Source organism: Carcharhinus amblyrhynchos, chromosome 31 (genome assembly GCF_965287045.1).
Source record: "Carcharhinus amblyrhynchos chromosome 31, sCarAmb.v2.hapA, whole genome shotgun sequence".
Taxonomy (NCBI): Eukaryota; Metazoa; Chordata; class Chondrichthyes; order Carcharhiniformes; family Carcharhinidae; genus Carcharhinus; species Carcharhinus amblyrhynchos.
The window spans coordinates 8,141,063-8,161,791 of NC_137354.1; the positions used below are offsets into that span (position 1 = coordinate 8,141,063).

At 46.3% G+C, this 20,729-nt stretch overlaps 1 protein-coding gene across 1 annotated transcript in view; it reads left to right on the forward strand.

Annotated features, from left to right (window-relative positions):
- zswim8 (zinc finger, SWIM-type containing 8) overlaps window positions 1-20,729 on the forward strand; it is a 159,121-nt gene that overhangs the window by 79,815 nt on the left and 58,577 nt on the right. Inside the window, exons 4-7 of the mRNA XM_080215897.1 lie at window positions 1,400-1,572; window positions 14,521-14,628; window positions 16,192-16,273; window positions 19,039-19,159. Coding sequence (XP_080072023.1) covers window positions 1,400-1,572; window positions 14,521-14,628; window positions 16,192-16,273; window positions 19,039-19,159 — 484 coding nt within the window. The remainder of the gene's footprint in view (window positions 1-1,399; window positions 1,573-14,520; window positions 14,629-16,191; window positions 16,274-19,038; window positions 19,160-20,729) is intronic.

Genomic DNA, 20,729 nt, shown 5'->3' on the forward strand with positions numbered 1-20,729 from the left:
CCTCACAGCATAAGGGACCAGGGATCAATTCCTGGCGTGGGTGACTATCTGTGGGAGTTTGCACGCTCTCCCCATGTCTGCGTGGGTTTCCTCCAGGCGCTCCAGTTTCCTCCCACAGTCTAAAAGACATGATGGTTAGAGTGCATTGACTCGAACAGGTGCCGGAGTGTGGCGACTAGGGGAATTTCACACTAACTTCATTGCAGTGTTAATGTAAGCCTTACTTGTGCCTAATAACTAAACTTTTTTGGAAACAAGTTAAGCTTACATTAACACTGCAATGAAGTATACTCCGGTGCCTGTTCAGGTATGCTAAGGGAGAATTTAGCTTGACCAATGCACCTAGCCAGTATGTCTTTCGGATTGTAGGAGGAAGCTGGAGCGCTCAGAGTGAACCCACGCAGACACGGGGAGAACGTACAAACTCCACACGGACAGTGACCTGAGCCAGGAATCAAATCCAGGTATCCAGCGTTGTGAGGCAGCAGTGCTAACCACTATGCCACTGAACTTATGACATTTAAAGTTATGTAACAAAAGTTGTGGCAATTAGGCGGGTTTTGAATTGGTTATTCTAGAACGTAGGAATTTTTTTCTGTTGTACGTAAGGACATAATACAGAAAGTCAGTCTGGGGACCTGGGTTCGAATCCCACTCGGCAGATGGTGGAATTTGAGTTCAATTTTTTAAAAATCTGGAATTAAGAATCTACAGATGACCGTGAAACCGTTGTCGATTGTTGGAAAAGCCCATCGGGTTCACTAATGTCCTTTAGGGAAGAAAATGGTGATGAATGTGTGGAATCTGCTGTCACAGAAAGTAGTTAAGGCCAAAACGTTGTCTGATTTCAAGAAGAAATTAGATATAGCTCTCAGGATTAAAGGGATCAAGGGATATTAAGGGGAAGAGGGAGGGGGTCAGGATATTGAATTCAATGATCAGCCATGATCAAAATGAATGGCAGAGCAGGCTCGAAGGGCCGAATAGCCGCCTCCTGCTTCTGGATTCTATGTTAAATCTGAAGTCCTTACCCGGTCTGGCCTACATGTGACTCCAGACCCACAGCAATGTGGTTGACTCTCAACTGCCCTCAGCTAAATAGGGATGGGCAATAAATGCTGGCCAGCCAGTGACACTCACATCCCACGAACGAATAAGGAAAAGGTGAGTAATTACAGCACCACCACTGGTGACTGGGTGAAGTAATAGCGTGACATGTTTACATAGGCAATTCCCATGAAGAATGTGGACATGGGAATTTACAATGGAGTAAAGTTTGTACAAAAGCGCGCCAACCCGATGACAGGAAGTGCATGCAGATAGAGGATTTGTTAATCAGGTGAGCACGGATCACTTCAAACTTTTTTCTTTTCTCTTCCTCCATCCCTGCCCCAAACAGGATTTCACCTGAGTGCTACGGTGGTTCCTCCGCAGACTGCACAAGCTAAGGGAGCATTCAATGTGGCTGTTATGTTTGACCGCTGCAGGATAACCTCGTGTAGTTGTACCTGTGGTGCAGGAGCTAAATGGTGCGCTCACGTGGTGGCTCTTTGCCTATTCAGAATACACAATGTAAGTACGGTGTACATTTAGATTATTTGTTATTCTAATTTTAGATAGGAACCATTGTGCAATATTTCTTTTACAAGTTAGCATCACAAATAGGCTTACATTAACTCTGGAATGAAGTTACTGTGAAAATCCCCTGGTTGATTTGATTTATTATTGTCGCATGTATTAGTATATAGTGAAAAGTATTGTTTCTTGTGCGCTGTACAGACAAAACATACTGTTCATAGAGAAGGAAAGGAGAGAGTGCAGAATGTAGTGTTACAGTCATAGCTAGGGTGTAGAGAAAGATCAATTCAGTGCAAGGTAGGTAAATTCAAAACTCAGGTGGCTGCAGGGAAGAAGCTGTTCTTGAGTCGATTTGGTACGTGACCTCAGACTTTTGTATCTTTTTCCCAAAGGAAGAAGGTGGAAGAGAGAATGTCCGGGGTGCGTGGGGTCCTTAATTATGCTGGCTGCTTTTCTGAGGCAGCGGGAAGTGAAGACAGAGTCAGCACATGGGAGGCTGGTTTGCGCGATGGATTGGGCTATATTCATGACTTTTGTAGTTTCTTGCGGCCTTGGGCAGAGCAGGAGCCCATACCAAGCTGTGATACAACCAGAAAGAATGCTTTCTATGGTGCAGCTGTAAAAGTTGGTGAAAGTCGTATCTCACACTCCACCTATTCGGGTAAATGGGAGAATTTAGCATGGCCAGTGCACCTAACCGGCACGTCTTTCAGACTGTGAGAGGTAATCGAAGCACCTGGAGGAAGCCCATGCAGACACTGCGAGAACATACAAACTCCACACAGACAGTGATCCAAACTGGGAATTGAACCCGGGTCCCTGGCGCAGTCAGGCCGCAGTGCTAACCATTGTGCCACCGTGCCGTCCCTGATGTTTTCAGGTGGTTTGGCTTTAATCAATGGAAACAGTCCAACGGTCAGTCATTTTGTAATCTGTTGGCAGAGAATTTTGTCCCAAACTTTCACAGCCCAGAAATAATCTACTTGTCCCCTGCCGAACTCCAAATAACAATCCTTCCGCATTCTGATCTTTCGTCATACATTTTTAATAATTCATTTTTCGTTGAGTGCCGGAACATCGACTGTGGAGGCAAACTAGCCACTTGGAAAATCTTGATCTTGAACTCTCTGCCTCAAATCAAATCCTAAGAGGAGTTAATTTAAATTTCTGTTTTGTCTCTCACTTCCACTTCTGTGCATAAGACTTATTGTCAACTCTAGCTTTCCCATGTCCTTTGTTGGTGACTTGCATTTACTTTCTGTGTCGTTTGTTTGTGTTCTGATTGGATTTTGTTTAACATTCCTCTTTATTTGCTACAGAGAGACTTTTCTTGGCACTCATCAGCAGAGAGGGTACAGAAAAGATTTACCAGGATGTTGCCTGGTATGAAGGGCATTAGCAATGAGGAGAGGTTGGAGAAATTTGGTTTGTTCTCACTGGAACGATGAAGGTTGGGTTGATAGAAGTCTTGGGGCGGTACAGTGGTTAGCACCAGGGACCTGGGTTCAATTCCAGTCTCAGGTCACTGTCTGTGTGGAGTTTGCATGTTCTCCCCATATCTGCGTGGGTTTCATCCGGGTGCTCCGATTTCCCCCCACAGTCCAAAGATGTGCAGGTTAGCTGGATTGGCCATGCTAAGTTGTCAGTAGTGTTGGAGGATTAGCAGGGTAAATATGTGGGGTTACGGGAATAGGGGCTGGGTGGGATTGTGCAGACTCAATGGGCCAAATGGCCGCCTTCTGCATTGTAGGGATTCTATTCTATTCTGTTTAAGATTACGAGGGGCACGGACAGAGTGGATAGTCAGAAGCTTTTTCTCAGGGTGCAAGAATCAATTACTTGGGGGCACAGGCTTAAGGAGCAAGGGGCAAGGTTTAAAGGAGATGTACCAGGCAAGTTTTTTACACAGAGGGTAGTAGGTGCCTGGGACTTGCTGCTGGGGAGGGTAGTAGAAGCAGATATGATAGTGAGTTTTAAGGGGCATCTTGACAAATACGTGAATAGGATGGGAATAGAGGGATATGGTTCCCCAGATGGGTAGGAGGTTTTAGTTAAGTCGGGCAGCATGGTCGGTGCAGCTTGGAGGACCAAAGTTCTTGTGTTGTCATTCTCTTTGTTCTTTGACCCAAAGTGCTCTACAGGAACATTGTCAGACAGAAAGCCACATCAGGAGTTGTGACTAATAGCTTGACCCAAGAGATACATTTTAAGAGGGTCTTCGAGGTGGAGAGGCAGAAAGGTTTAAGGGGGAAATTTCCGAGATTAGTGCTTTGGCAGGTGAAGGCGAGGCCAGCAGTGGAGAAGCCAAACTGGAGAGGACCAAGAGGCCAGAGTTGGAGGAGCGCAGAGTTCTCAAAGGAGGGGCTGGAGGAGGCGATGCTGTTCAGCTCAGTAAATGCCGGGGAAACAATAGCAGGGATTTGAAGACCCTGTTGACCCTTGCCATGCCCTCACAGGCCACTGGGGTCCTGCAATCGCAGTTTGTGTGCACTGGGAAGTTTAAGAGAGCAGAATGTGATGACAAATGTCTTCTCTCCCCATGATGTGTGATTGGTCCACCAATTTTCTTTGTGACGAGGTGTGCTGTCCAACTGAGGCCTCAACGTTTCTGTAGCTTGGTGCAGTTGGAGCTTAGCCAATCCCAGTGAACATGACTGGGAAAGATGGTGGAATATGACCTGAATCAATGATGTTGGGATGATGCCAAAACTTAAGCTCCGAGCCTTGTTCACTGTAAATGTAGCAAATACCATGAGCTTGCCAAGCAAGATGCCTTGGCTGGGGGGTGGTGAAGGAGTTTTTATTCACTAACATGCTACCAGGACTTGATGGTTTGAGTTATCAGGAGAGGCTGGATAGACTGGGACTTTTTTCCCTGGGCTGTAGGAGGCTGAGGGATGAGCTTATAGAGATCCGTAAAATATTGAGAAGTATAGATAAGATAGTCAACATCTTTTCCCAAAAGTAGGGGAGTCTGAAACTAGAGGGCATAGGTTTAAGGTGAGAGGAGAGAGATACAAAAGGGTTCAGAGGGACAATATTTTCACAAACAGAACATATATAGACTCAAACTCAATTACAAGATAATCAGTGCTCTGAAAGCTCATGCTACCAAATAAACCTGGTGGACTTTAACCTGTTGTTGTAAGACTACTTACTATGCCTACCCCAGTCCAATGCTGGCACCTCCACATCATGGCAATATTTTCACACACACAGGGTGGTGAGTGGCTGGAATGAGCTGCCAGAGGCAGCAGTAGAGGCGGGGACAACTTTGTCCTTTACAAAGCATTTAGACAGTTACATGGGTACACAGGGATATAGGCCAAACGTGGGCAATTGGGACTAGTTTAGTGGTTAAATAAAAAGGGCGGTATGTACAAGTTGGGCCTGTTTCCATGCTGTAGGCGCAGGCTAGCCTGGTTGGTCTATTGCCCGTCTGTCAGTTTTATTCGTTGGTAAGTTGCAAGTACTATTTTAAGAGAACAGGAATAAACCTGCAAATTGTTCGTGTTGCTGTAGAGTCATAGAGGTTTTCAGCAGGGAAACAGGTCCTTTGGCCCATCTTGTCCATGCTGCCATTTTTTTTTAAAGCCCTAAACTAATCCCAATTGCCTGCATTTGGCCCATATTCCCTCTATACCCATCTTACCCATGGAACTGTCTAAATGCTTTTTAAAAGACAAAATTGTACCCGCCTCTGCTACTACCTCTGGCAGCTCGTTCCAGACACTCACCACCCTCTGTGTGAAAAAATTGCCCCTCTGGACACTTCTCACACACCAAATGAATTGGAAGCATCGCATTGCCCGGGTGATAAGATCGTCGCATGGCACTGCCAAGTGAGGGGGAAAGGTCACCGGGAGTAGGCTGGAATGTGGGGTTGAGGTGGCAAGCAGGTCAGACGTGATTAAAGGGCCGAGGTGCCTACTCCTGCTCCTATTTCAGATGCTTGTGTGACCAGAAGCTTGGTCAAGGATGTAGGAATCTCGTCACCTGTTGTCCTCACTGAAGTAACGGGGGGAGTTCTTCCATCCTGCCCGCCATGGCAATTGTAGCGGGTGGGGGGGGGGGTGGCGAACCATGCAAAGTTCCATTCACCTCAGCTGGGATTTTCCAGTTTCGGAAATGCTCCTCCGCACGTAAAATAAAACACAAATATGATGCTCCTTTATTCAGATAATTAGAGATTAGATCACTGGGCTTTATCTCCAAAGGGTCAGACCCTCTATCTGCCCGTCAGACTGGGCAATGCAGAAGGTGCTGGGGTGCATTTACTTTGCACGTGTTACGGCTCCTGTCAAAAGTGTTGGGAACTTTGCTCTACAGCTTTGGAGTTGGGAAAAAGTGGGAATGCTTTGTGAGATTGTTGTCATATGGACGGCTCTATAAATCCACACAGATGTTTGCCTGTGTCACCACAGCCTCAACAATGGGTGCACTCCACTCTAACCCTCTATCCCCATGCTTTCCTTGTACCATCCTGACATTAATCCCCCTCCTTAAATGGGATTGACTGGACTATTGGCTTCTGCACGTTCCCGATCTCCGGCCTCCCACCGTCCAAGAGCAGACTTTGGGTCTTTCATAGAATCCCTATAGCGCGGAAGGAGGCTATTCAGCCCATCGAGCCTGCACCGCCCGACAGTCCCACCCTGGCCCTATCCTTGTATCTCGTGTATTTATGCTGCTGGTCCCCCGGCACTAAAGGTCAGTTTAGCACAGCCAGTCCACCTAACCCGCTCACCTTTGGAGTGTGGGAGGAAACCGGAGCACCCGAAGAAAACCCATGCAGGCACGGGGAGAAACTCCACACAGACAGTGACCCAAGGCTGGAATTGAACCTGGGTCCCTGGCACTGTGAGTCCGCAATGCTAACCACTGTGCCATCCAAGCTGCCTGTTATTTAGTGTGACTGACTCCTGCCCCTTACTCACCTTTCACAGTTTCCCTATACTGAGCAACCTCAAAGTGAAATAGACACTGAGTGAGTGAAATATGAAGGCCCTGTTTTATCTAACTGTACAGGAGGCAGAAAGAGAGAAGTCCAATTGATCCAAGATATTCCTTCACTCCCTTGAGTGTCAAATAACCCTGGAGCAAAAGCACCCTCCGGGAAGGGGTTGGGGATGATGCAGTTGATTTCTTGAGTACTTTTACGTCAATCCGACAGCAGTTTCCTGGCTCAGGGAGTGTTAGGTATCACTTTTGGAATCTTACAGCTCTGGGATCCAAATGTGGCATAATTCATGATCATTTGCTGACTCGTGTATCTTGTGACCTGGAGTTCAGGTCAGAGTGCCTCTCAGTTATTGAATAATTCATAGTGCTGGAACAGTGAGTAAAAACGCTGACCTGTAAATCCCTCAGATCTGGCCACTGCTTTTCCTCAATTTCTGCGTCTAATTTGCTTTACGAAGCCGCCTTTAAATCAACCGGATTTGTTTATGCAGCACCCTATTTGAATTTTTATCAAGGATTTGATGTGGGTGACATTTGGAGCAATGGCATTTTTGTTGTTGTCCATCACACAGGGGGCATTGGGGCAAACCAGGTAGGGTAGGTAGGTCTCCTTTCCCTGGATCACTGTGCTCAGCGGCCGTTTTCACTGCCGCAAGTATCTGATTCCAGTTGGACTTGGCTTTTGGGGGAATCAACAAAAGGAAATTAGGAGAGCAAAGAGGAGCCCCAAAATATCACTGGGAGATAAGATTAAGGAAAACACCCCCAAGGCACTTTATAAATATATTACGGTGACACAGTGGTTAGCACTGGTGCCTCACAGCGCCAGGGAACCGGGTACATTTCCGGCCTTGGTTCACTGTGTGGAGTTTGCACATTGTCCCCATATCTGCGTGGGTTTCCTCCGGGTGCTCCGGTTTCCTCCCACACGCCAGAGATGTACGGGTTAGGTTGATTGGCCATGCTAAATTGACCCTTAGTGTCAGGGCGATTAGTGAGTAAAGTGCTTGGTGTTACGAGGGTGGGATTGTTGTCGGTGCAGGCTCGATGGGCCGAATGGCCACCTCCTGCAGTGTTGGGATCCTATGATTAAGAGCAAGAGGATGACCGGGGAAAGAGAAGCCGCCTTTCGAGGTTAAATCTGTGCATGAGGATGTGGGCGAGGTCTTAAATTAATGTTTTTCTTCTGTACTGACTAAGGGGAAAGACATTGTAGCTGGAGACTTCAGTTGGGACGGTGATTAAGGTTAATAAGGAGGAGGTATTAGATGTTTTAGCAGGCATAAAGGTGCATAAATCCTCAGGGTCTGATGAGATGTATCCCAGGCTACTATTGGAGGCAAGGGAAGAGCTTGCAGGGGCCCTGATGGAGAGATTTAAATCTTCGCTGGCCACAGGTGAAGTGTCAGATAACTGCAGGATCGTTACTGTGGTACCGTTATTCAAGAAAGGCAGCAGGGATAAGCTAGGTAATTACCGGCCAGTTAGTCTAATATCAGTGGGAGGGAAATTATTACAGAAACTTCTGAGGGTCAGGATTAATCAACATTTGGCAGCGATAGTCAGCACAGATTTGTTGGTGGGAGATCCTATCTCACCAATCAAGTTTTTTGAAAAGGTAATTAAATACATTAATTAGAGAAGTGCAGGTTTACATGGACTTCAGTCAGGTCTTTGACAAGGTCCCACATGGAAAGCTGGCCCAAAAGGTTAGGGTCCATGGGGTCCAAGTTGGCAAATTGGATCCAAAGTTGGCTTGTTACAAGGCGGTGAAGAATGATGGTGGAGGGTTCTTTTATGATTGGAAGCATGTAACCAGCGATATACCACAGGGGTTGGTGCTGGGCCTGTTCGCTATATACATTAATGAATGAATGTAGAAAGTATAATTAGTAAGTTTGCAGATGACACAAAATTGGTGGTGTTGTTGATAGTGACGGGGATAGTCTGAGGCTACACACTGATAAACTGGTAAACTTTTTAGTTCAGTTTATTTATTATTAGTCACAAGTAAGACTTACATTAACGCTACAATGAAGTTACTGTGAAATTCCCCTAGTTGTCACATTCTGGCGCCTGTTCGGGTCAATGCGCCTAACCAGCACATCTTTCAGACTGCGGGAGGAAACCGGAGCACCCAGAGGAAACCCACGCAGAAACGGAGGAGAACGTGCAGAATCTGCACAGTCACCCCAGCCAGGAATCGAATCTGGGTCCTAGGAGCTGTGAGGCAGCAGTGCTAACCACCGTGCCGTTGGGCAGAGCAATGGCAGACAGATTTTGATCCTGATGAGTGTGAGGTGATGCATTTTGGGAGGTCTAATAAGGGTGGGATCTACACAATGATTGGTAGGTTCTTAAGGAATATTGAGGAACAAAGGGATCTTGGGGCACAAGTCCGTGGATCCCTGAAGGTAGCAGCACAGATAGATGGAGTGGTGAAGAAGGCATATGGAATGCTTGTCTTCATTAACCGGGGCATAGTACACAGGAATAGGGAGATCCTAGTACAAATTTATAAAACATTGGTTGGCTATAGTTGAAGTACTGTGTGCAGTTCTGGTCACCACATTACTGGAAGGATGCAATGGCACTGGAGAGGGTGCAGAGGAGATACACCAGGATGCTGTTTGGGATTGAAAGTTTTAGCTATGAGGAGAGACTGGATAGGCTGGGTTTGTTTTCCCCTGGATTTTCATCCGGTGATATTCGTTTAGTTAACAGGTGGAAAAAGAATCTGCTAGTGTTTAGAGGGTGCCTGGTTATGAGGATGAATTGCAAGTAAATCTCATTTAAATTGACGGTAAATATGAGAAGTGATGGATGATATTGGTGTGAAGTGGTGCTAACGGAAATTGCGACAACTTGCAGTTTACGTCATACTAGTGATGGATAGAACGCCAATCCCAAAGGCATTTCTCGGAAGTGTAATCGAGCGAAAGCGATGCCACGGAAGATGCTACAGAAGCTGTTAGCAAAGGTGGCCAAATTTGGGGTCACAGAGGTGACTCTTTTAAGAAGAGTCAGGAGAGACTGGAAAGGCTCATGGGTGGAATTTCAGGGCCTGGGGTCCAAATGGCTGAAGGCATGGATGTTGGGAAGATGGAAGGGTGCTTGTCTGAGGAACAGAAAGTTCTGGAAGGTGACTGGGCATTCTTTCTGGTTGTATCACGGCTTGGTATGGGCTCCTGCTCTGTCCAAGACAACAAGAAACTATGAAGGGTCATGAATGAAGCCCAGTCCATCACACAAACCAACCTCCCATCCATTGACTCTGTCGACACTTACCGCTGAGGGGAAAAGCCAACTTTTCCCATCAGTGAAAGCCAACTGTTGGGAAAAGTCACCAACTTTTACAGATGCATCAAATTGAAAAGATTAATTTGTGTGTTGGGTAGAATAGGATATTGAGGCTGAGATCAGCCAAGTGTACCCTACGGTGGTGTTGGGAACATAGGAACAGGAGAAGTCCATTCAGCCCCTCGATCCTGTTCTGTCATTTAATGAGATCATGGATCAATATTAACTTCTTCCCACTACCTTGATTTTATAAATCCCTTGGCTGCTCCGAGTAGCAAAAATCTATTGATCTCAGACTTATTAAAATTATTTGAGCAGGCACGAGCTGCGTCTTGGCAGCAAGATCCAAACTTCTGTCACTGTTTTGTGTTGCGGTGTTTCTTAATTTGTCTCCAGATTGACCTGATTCAGCTTTTAAGGTTATATTGCAGCTGTAAAAGCCACATCTGGAGTACTGTGCACAGTTTTGGTCTCCTTACTTGAGAAAGGATATACTGGCACTGGAGGGGGTGCAGAGGAGATTCACTCAGTTGATTCTGGAGTTGAGAGGGTTGGTTTATGAGGAGAGACTGAGTACACTGGGGCTATATTGGAATTCAGAAGAATGAGGGGGGATCTTATAGAAGCATATAAAATAAGGAAGGGAATAGATAAGATAAAAAGGAGGGAGGTGAAACTAGAACTGGCAGCCTCAAAATAAGGGGGAACAGATTTAGGACTGAGCTGAGGAGGAACTTCTTCACCCAAAGAGTTGTGAATCGGTGGAATTCCCTGACCAGTGAAAGAGTTGAGGCTACCTCATTGAATGTTTTTAAGGCAAAAGTAGATCGATTTTTGAACAGTAAAAGAATTGAGGGTTATGGTGAGCGGGCGGGTAAATGGAGCTGAATCCACAAAAAGATCAGCCATGATCTTACTGAATGCGGAGTAGGCTCGAGGGGCCTACTCCTGCTCTTGGTTCTTATTCCCACGTCCTGGGCTGTCCACTGGTTTAAAAAAAAAGCAATCACTACGTACTCGATAGATTCCTTCAAATCTCAATCAAATTGCCCCCCAGTTTTCCAGGGAATAAAAGCCCTTTTTTATGTAATTCCTCTTCACAATCTCCATCTGATTGGGCCTTTAAGAGCATAAAGATTTAGTTGTCAACAGTTATTTGTAGAACCAAGTTTAAAGATTCTGTTAATAAGTAATGACTTCTCATACTCTTGGCATTGTTCCTGTGTAAGCAGTACGCAGTGAGTAGTGCTGGGTCTGTTGCCTGTGCAACACTCCTTTGGGAGAAAGTTGAAGAAAGTTCATGTTTTTCAAAGTAGCCTTGTGGTAGTAAATGCGCTGGAGGAGTTGGAAAGAGAGGTGTAGCTGTCCTCTCGCTTGCTCTCTGTCTCACGCTGTTGTGGGCTCACTGCACCACCCCAAAGGGTGAGGACAGTAGGAGGGTAATTAAGCCTTGGGGTTGTTGCAGCATGTAGCAGTTGATGGCTTCCTGGGAGTTGGTCATCAGTCCGTCCATTACACCACAATATGACTGCACAGGCTGAGGAAAGGGCGGGGAAACAGAACAGAGTGATGAGAATGAATATCCTCGATTATAGGACTAAAACTAGAGGGCACAGGTTTAAGTTGAGAGGGGAGAGATACAAAAGGGCCCAGAGGGGCAATTTTTTTCACTGAGAGTGGTGAGTGTCTGGAACAAGCTGCTAAAGGTAGCAGTAGAGGTGGGTACAATTTTGTCTTTTAAAAAGCCTTTACATGGGTATAGAGGGATGTGGGCCAAATGTGGACAATTGGGACTGGCTTAGGGGTTTTAAAAAAAAGGAGCAGCATGGACAAGTCGGGCCGAAGGGCCTGTTTCCATGCTGTAATTCTCTATGACTGGAAGGTCACACTGAGAGTGGGCAGCCTGTGGAATTCACAGAAAGCAACTGAGGCCAAAACACGGCATGTTTTCAAGAAGCAGTTAGATGTAGCACTTTGGGCAAAGGACCTCAAAAGATATGGGGGTTTTTGAACCAAGAAAATTCAAACATTAGCAAGTAAAATACATCTCCAATAAAGAGAGAAATTTAACTAGTCGATACACTGAAGATGAATCTCAAAACATGCATTCCCAGGTCAGTGTGGCTTTAAACACAGCTACCGTGTCTCCCTCCTGAACAGCACGGAGTGCAATGTGATTTCCCAATCAGATTTCTTTTTACCCTTTTTCTCCAACTCCATAGCAGCTGCCGCTAAAGTTTTACTTCTCAGAATCTAAGCATGCTGTAGCCAAGAGATCCAATTCACCCCTTTGTCTGAATTACCACACTCTCACTTCAGTCGTGAAGGGATAGCTCTCGAAGCAAAAGCGCTGGCTTTCCCCCAAGGCGCAAGGGTCACCACGATTGCAACAGCGGCGATACCTTAAGATTGCTTCGTTGGCTGTGAATGACTTCAGGGATTCCCTGAGGTTGTGAAAGGCGCTATATTAATGCAGATTCTTTGTCCAGTGAATATGTGGGCAATGGACAGTCCAAGTCCTAATGGGTACACCTGGAATCAGGGTGAGTGCCAGTGTATTTATCTCCCATCATTGCTTCAAGTATGGACGTCACTGTGGCTCCCTCCTGTACATTGTTTTGCACTATTCCTTTCTAATAAATTTCAAATGTATTTCTGCACTCAGTGTGCCCTCAGATAATCGCACTGAGTAATACCTACAAAATCATAGAATTCCTACAGTGCAGAAGGAGGCCATTCAGCCCATCGAGCCTGCACTGACAGCAATCCAACTCCAGCTCCTATCCTCACGACCCTACATGTTTACCCTGCTGATGTCTCTAACCTACACATCACGGGACACTAAAAGCCAATTTAGTGTGGCCAATCAACGTAATCTGCACATCTTTGGGAGGAAACCGGAGCACCCAGAGGAAACCCACGCAGACACAGAGAGAATGTGCAAACTCTACAAAGACAGTGACCCAAGCCGGGAATTGAACCCAGATTCTTGGAGCTGTGAGGCAGCAGTGCTAATCACTGTGCTACTGTGCCACTACTCAAGCTTATTCCTGCTAGTTATTGCTGTGGGTAGGAATTTTTATTCAAGGCTGATTCTTGGGATGGTAGGTCTGTCATGTGAGGAAAGACTAAATTGGTTCGGATTATATTCATTGGAGTTTAGAAGTGTGAGAGGGGAGTACTGCTGCCTCTCAGTGCCAGGGACCCAGGTTCAATTCCAGCCTCAGGTCACTGTGTGGAGTTTGCACGTTCTCCCCATATCTGCGTGGGTTTCCTTTGGCTGCTCCTGTTTCTTCCCACGCTCCCAAAGATGTGCGGGTTAGGTGGATTGGCCATGCTAAGTTTCCCCTTAGTGTCAGGGGGAATAGCAGGGTCAATCTGTGGGGTTAATGGAATAGGGCCTGGGTGGGATGTGCCAGTATAGACTCAGTGGGCTGAATGGCGTCCTGCTGTACTGTAGGGATTCTATGATTTCATAGAAACTTAGAAAATTCTAACGGGATGAGACAGGGTAGATTCAGAAAGAATGTTCCCGATGGTGGGGTCAGCCCAGAGCAAGGGAGTCATAGTTTGGAGATAAACCTTTTAGCACTGAGGCGAAGAGAAATTTCTTCACCCAGAGGGTGGTGAAGGCGTGGAATTCACTACCACAGAAAGTAGTTGAGGTCAAAACATTTGTGTGATTTCAAGAAGAAATTAGATATATTTCTCGAGGCTAAAGGGATATGGGGGGAATCAGGGTATTGAATTCGATGGTCAGCCATGATCATTATGAACGGTGGAGCAGGCTCGAAGGGCTGAATGGCCTACTCCTGCTTCGAGTTTCTACGTTGTAGGAATTCATTGGCCATCTGAGATATTTTAACAAGTAAACCTGCAAGAGTTTAAACCCAATGGATTGAGAATCAAAATCTTTGAGGACAAGATATTAATCATTGTTATTGATCTTCGGGCCACAAATTAAACATCCAATTTCTAATCTGCACATATCCAAGATGGCGCTGGAACGAGGCTACTTCTCGCAGGCTGCACCCTGCGCACCTTTCAATTCTATCTTTTCCTCTTGTTTTATGTTTTTAAAACTTCGTTCTAGCTCTTTTCTATGACTGCAACACTACGTTCTGCACTCTCTCCTCTCTGTGAATGGTATGCTTTGTCTGTATAGTGTGCAAAAAACAATACTTTTCACTGTATACTAATGCATGTGACAATAATAAATCAATTTTGTAGTATTTTTCATAGGCTTGAAGGATAACTGAACGGTAATCTCGAAATATTTTAGAGGTCCTTTCTGGCTCTTCAAGTCCAATGCCTGAGGATCTTGTGTGATTGTCGTTTAAAGAACTTGTATTTTTGTTCCTCTACTTTTTAGATTCTTTTTTGCCCCTTGGCCCCCGCCAACCTTTCTGTCAAAGCACCACTTGTGAAAGCTCACAACCAAAGAGTTGTGAATCTGTGGAATTCCCTGCCTAGTGAAGTAGGCTGCCTCGTTGAATGTTTTTAAGGCAAGAACAGATAGTAAAGGAATTAAGGGTTATGGCCAGTGGGCGGGTAAGAGGAGCTGAATCCACGAAAAGAACGGCCATGACCTTATTGAATGGTGGAGCAGGCCCGAGGGGCCAGGTGGCCTATTCCCCTCCCTAGTTCTAGTGTTTTTATGCTTCTTCCTTTCTCTCGAAGGCCTCAGCGGTGTGCTTGCGAGCACCGGTGTCTGAATCACTGTCCCGGCTGCAGAGGGATCAGCTGCAGAAGTTTGCCCAGTACTTGATCAGCGAATTGCCTCAGCAGGTAAGGAATTATCGGCTAACCGGTGAGAACCATTGGAATTGGTGCAAAATCCTGACACCGTTCCACTGTTGTCCGTCTGGATGAATGAAACTAGGGGGCAATAACTGTTGAGTGTAGCTTTTAAATTGTTCAGAAAGTAACTTTGTCAAAACGATCACAGTTTACATAATGTTCTGTAACCTCTCCAGTTCAAATATTTATTTTTTGTGAGACGCCAGTTGTCTGGAAATGCTTAGAGCAGATTTGCAGCATCATTTTAATACGGTACGTTGGAAGTGGAAATAGAATCTTCGAATCCCTACAGTGCAGAAGGAGGCCATTCGGCCCATCGGGTCTTCACTGTCTCCCCAACATATTTTTATGCTTCGGGTAATTTTTTAAAATTAATGGGACGTGGGCTTCGCTGGCTGGCCAGCCAGCATTTATTGCCCATCCCTAGTTACCTGAAGACAGTTGAGAGTCAACCACATTGCTGTGGCTCTGGAGTCACATGTAGGCCAGACCAGGTAAGGACGGCAGATTTCCTTCCCTAAAGGATATTAGTGAACCCAGATAGCTTTCTCCAACAAGTGACGATGGTTTCACGGTCATCAGTAGATTCTTAATTCCAGATACTTTTTGAATTCAAATTCCCTCATCTGCTGTGGCAGGATTCGAACCTGGTCCCCAGAACATTAACTGAGTTTCTGGATTAGTAGTCTAGCGATAATACCAGTAAGCCATCGCCTCCCACATTTCTGCATGGCATTTTCTGGCTCTCTCACTTTTTGTTAGGATTCTAACTTTATCCTATAATCCAAAAGAAAGCCAAATCCAGAAACGTCTCCAGCCCAATCATTCCAGGCTGAAGAGGTTACAGCGGAGTATACTTTTCTTTTTAAACAAGAGTTGTTTCTAAGAGGTTTGGAAATGGGAAAGTGGAGTTGATTCTCATAGTTCGCTGTCATTTCATACTGTGTTTTCATAGAATCCCTACAGTGCAGAAGCAGGCCATTCGTTCCATCGAGTCTGCACTGATCACAATCCCACCCAGGCCCTATCACCATAACCCCCTATTTACTCTAGCTAGTCCCCCTGACATTAGGGGGTAATTTAGCTGGGCCAACTTACCTAACCCGCGCGTCTTTCAACTGTGGGAGGAAACCGGAGCACCCGGAGGAAACCCAGGCAGACACAGGGAGAACGTGCAAACTTCACGCAGACAGTGACCTAAGCCGAAAATCGAACTCTGGTCTCAAACATGCTCAGTGACTGAGCCGCTGCAGAGAGTGCCAAAGACTTTCTTGAGTGAAGAAATTCCTCCTCGTCACAGTCTGCCCCTTACTCTGACGCCTCTCTTTGATTCTCGACTCACCAACCAGAGCGATCGTCTTATCCACATCTACCCTGTCCCCCTCTGTGAGAATCTTAGAAGTGTCACGGGGGGGATGATCTGATGCATTTTTTGAGATAGGATGTAAAGTTGTGCTTAAATTGTTGCCAAAATCTTGTTAGGTGGGAGATCAGTTGTTTTATTGAATTCTTGCCTTGTGGACTCATTTCTCTCTCTCTCGTCCCCTGCAGATTCTGCCCACTGCACAAAGACTCTTGGATGAGCTGCTTTCTTCCCAGTCGACAGCGATTAACACCGTCTGCGGGGCTCCAGGTAACCGATAACCGGCATCTGGTGCCATTTGTGTTACAGTTTGGCCGTTGTACGTGGAAGTGGTAGAAATAATGGCTGGGCATTGTTCAGGCAGGGGAAATGATGGAGCAGCTGGGGAGAGTAGTTCCCTCTTGTGGGAGAATCCAGAACCAGCGAGGAGGAAGGATCAGTGCTTAACAGTGAGGGCACAGTAGGAAGTCTTATAACACCAGGTTAGACTCCAATAGATTTATTTGGAATCACGAGTGCTCCTTCATTAGGTGAGTCCACTGGACTTTAACCTGGTATTGTGAGACTTCTTATTGTGCCCACCTCAGTCCAACACCGGCATCTCCACATCATAAAAATAAGGGGTCCACAGAGCAGAGTGGTGCCGCAGATGCATGCTGGGCCCATCACCCAGAGGATCAAAACCATTCTCTGCTATTGTCTATCAACGATGATAATAAAACCACTTGACTACAATTCCAAAACACTTGTGATTGGTTCATTGGTCTTGGGGTATGATTCGCTCTTAGGGAACTGTATTAAAATGCAGGAGCTCCCGAGTTCAAATCCCAGGCGCACCTCACGTTTCATTTATGGGCGGCATGGTGGCATAGTGGTTGTTGGCACTGCTGCCTCACAGTGATGGGGACCTGGGTTCAATTCCTGGCTTGGATCACTGTCTGTGTGGAGTTTGCATGCTCTCCCCATGTCTGTGTGGGTTTCCTCTGGGGACTCTGGTTTCCTCCCACATTCCAAAGATGTGCAGGTTGGGCGGATTGGCCATGCTAAATTGTCCCTTAGTGTCAGGGGAACTAGCTAGGGTAAATGCACGGGGTTGCGGGGATAGTGCCGGGGTGGAATTGTGGTTGGTACAGACTCGATGGGCCAAATGGCCTCCTTCTGCACTATAAGAATTCCATAAGGTAAAATCTTTCACTGGGGGCTTGAGAGTCTTTGGAACTCTTTTCCTGAGTAGGTGTTGGGAGCAGGGTGTTTGAGTCTGAGGGGTGGGGGAACAGACAGAATTCTGGCCCTAGATTTTGAGGAAAGCCTCTGGGTGAGGGGAAGAAATTCAATTATTCTGGCTGCAGTTTTGAAAGATAATTGGAGAGCTAATTAACAATTGGAGCCTGCTGCAGTCCACGAGGGCAGGTAAAATAGGACAGCTACGTCTTATGAGATTAGAATGCTGCGTCTGGAGTAATAATGGATGGGGTTTGAATAACTTACCGCAGCAAGTGGAAACGCAACAATACAGTAGAAGCAAGGCGACTTTATAATACAATTGTCACGATAGACCCCAAAGGGAGCTTTCATCCGCACCTTGCAAGTAATTAAGATGATATCCACAGTTTAGACTCTGTAGATTAGTGACCGTAATCTAATACTGCCGTGCTTGCAGCAGTTCCTGTGCCATATTAAATGTTCTCATTGCTATGCTAGATTTGAACACTGGCTGGGGCTTTGCCATCTTAAATTGCAGCAACTAGTAAGAAACAAGGTTAAGAAATTGTAGAATTGCAATGTATAAACCTTCATGAGCCAAGAAAGGTCTCCTGCAGGTTATAGACCCTCCATTAAAGCTTTCATGGGAAAAGGAAAATCATAGAATCCCTATAGTGTGAAAGGAGGCCATTTGGCCCATTGAGTTAGCACCAACTCTCATTCAGAACATCTTAGATCATGAGGCATCGGAGCAGAATTAGGCCATTCGACCCATCGAGTCTGCTCCGCCATTCAATCATGGCTCATATGATGTTCATCCATATTATACTCACACCCAACCCTCCTGCCCTATCCTCATAACCCCACCGATTTATCCTTCTGATCCTCCTAACCTACACATCATGAGGTATTAAGGGGCAATTTAGCATAGTCAATGCACTTAACCTGCACACCTTTGGAGTGTGGGAGGAAACGGGAGCACACGGAGGAAACCCACACAGACACGGGGAGAACGTGCAGACTCCACACAGACGGTGACCCAAGGCTGGAATTGAACCCGGATCTCAGCACTGTGAGGCAGCAGTGCTAATCACCGTGCCACTCCATGTTTAAGTAAAGTTCTGTTTTTTTGGAGGTTCTAATCCCCTTTGTTTTTATCTTCTTGCATGATCTCGAGTGTTATACTGCCACAACGTAACGTTACGTATCCCACAGACAAGAACCTAAATAGAGAACTTTGCCAAACCAAATGCAAGAATGACTCAGACAAAACCCACTCCAACTTCCTCCTTTCGGAATCGAAATTTATAACCACCGAGATCGCTTTGACTGATGTGCGAGTTCACAAAACACTGCGATAGATTTTCACCCCAACAAACTCCCTAGTGCTGATCACGCCTCCTATATTTCCAGTGAAATTTATCGCTGCCATACCCATTGTTCTTTGCTCAGATGGAGGTCAGGCATGTTAATCTGGAGCAGACACCCAGCATCAGTGTTTAAGCCCTTGGGTATTACGCAGCCCGGCACACGGGGCAGTTCTTTACCTGAATGCTGAAATCTGACCATTATGAGGAGTTCCGGCGGAGTTGCATTTAAGGGGTGGTTAAGCCTTGAGGGTGAAAGGAATAGAAAGATTTGGCGATGGGGCGAGATGTCAATTGTTGCAAGTAGCACAGACTGGAAGGGCCGAATGTGCTGCAACTATCGTAACGTAACATCTTGTACTGTTGGCTGAACAGGTATTTGTTTTTTAATTGTCTAATTCTGTTGCCAGCTTTTATCTGTGGGAAACCTTAAGTTCATTTGAAAAAGTTGATTGCTATTGACAGATCCCACCGCGGGACCATCTGCTTCAGACCAGAGCACCTGGTACCTTGATGAATCCACACTTAGTGACAACATCAAGAAAACCCTCCACAAGTTCTGTGGCCCCTCGCCTGTCGTGTTCAGGTAATCCTTTTTCCTCAATCCCTTCTTCCATTGGCTTTCCTGTAGGTCACGTTTGTTCCCTCGGTGTCAGCTACAGCCCAGTGGGTAGCATTTGCGTCTCTGAGTCAGGCAGCCGTGGGTTCGGGTACCGCCGCACTCCCCCACCACCAGGAGGCTCGAAGACGATAATTGAAGCTGACGCTCCAGTGTGTCCCCAGTATAGCATAGCCTTCAGCTGCGACGTTAAACCCAGGCCTTTTCCGCTCTCTTTGCAAAGCGTTTGCCGTACTGCTTTGAAGGCGGCCAGGAGGGACCCTCCCTGGTGTCCTAGCCAATATTTATCCTTCCGTCAACATCACACACACAAAAAAAACGAACAGATTGCCTGGTCATTAAAACGATGCTGTTTGTGGGAGCGTGCTGTGTTTAAGGTGGCTGTCACACTTCCTGCATCACAACCAGGATTACACCAGGGCAACGCTGTGGCACAGTGGTTAGCACTGCTGCCTCACAGCGGCAAGGACCTGGGTTCGATTCCCAGCTTGAGTCACTGTCTGTGCGGAGTCTGCAAATTCTCCCTGTATCTGCGTGGGTTTCCCCCAGGTGCTCCGGTTTCCTCCCACAGTCCGAAAGATGTTGCTGGTTAGGTGCATTGGCCGTGCTAAATTCTCCCTCAGTGTACCCGAACAGGCGCCAGCATATGGTGACTAGGGGATTTTCACAGTAACTTCAGTGCAGTGTTAATGCAAGCCTACTTGTGACACTAGTAAATAAACTGTTAGCATCACAAGTGAGCTGGAAGGCGATGGCCTAGTGGTAACATCGCTAGACTATTAATCCAGAAACTCAACCAATGTTCTGGGGACCCAGGTTCAAATCCTGCCACAGCAGATGGTGGAATTTGAATTCAATGAAAAATAAATCTGGAATTAAGAATCTACTGATGACCGTGAAACCATTGTCAATTGTCACTAATGTTCTTCAGGGAAGGAAATCTGCCCTCCTTACTTGGTTTGGCCCCCAGAGCCCCAGCAATGTAGTTGATTCTCAACTGCCCTCGGGCAACTATGGATGGGCAATAAATGCTGGCTAGCTAGCAACGCCTGTGTCCACGAATGAATAAAAAAAAGGTATATACTATTATCAGGCATCGACATAGTGGGCCGAAGGGCCTGTTTCTGCACCGTATGATTCTAGGAGTGGGAGTAGGCCATTCAGCCCCTCAAGCCTGTTCTGGCATTTGTTGAGGTCAGGGCTGACCTGTTTGTGGCTGTGACTCCATTTTCTTGTCCCCCATAACGCTGGAATCCCTTGTCAAAAAATTTTCTTAACTCAGCCTTGAATAGGTTCAGTGAGCCAGCCTCCACTGCTTTCTGTGTGGAAGGGAATTCCACAGATTAATGAGTCTGTGACAGAGCATCTTACCCAGGACTTATCACCTCCATAAGTTCTGTTTGCAAGATTAACACTCCGCGAAGACAGACTGACCCTTTAGCCAAAGAGCTACACCCATTATACCTGCTGCCGTGCCCGAGGATCGCTAGCTTCCCTGATCTGTACAGTTTGTACCTTCTCAGTTCACGTACAATGT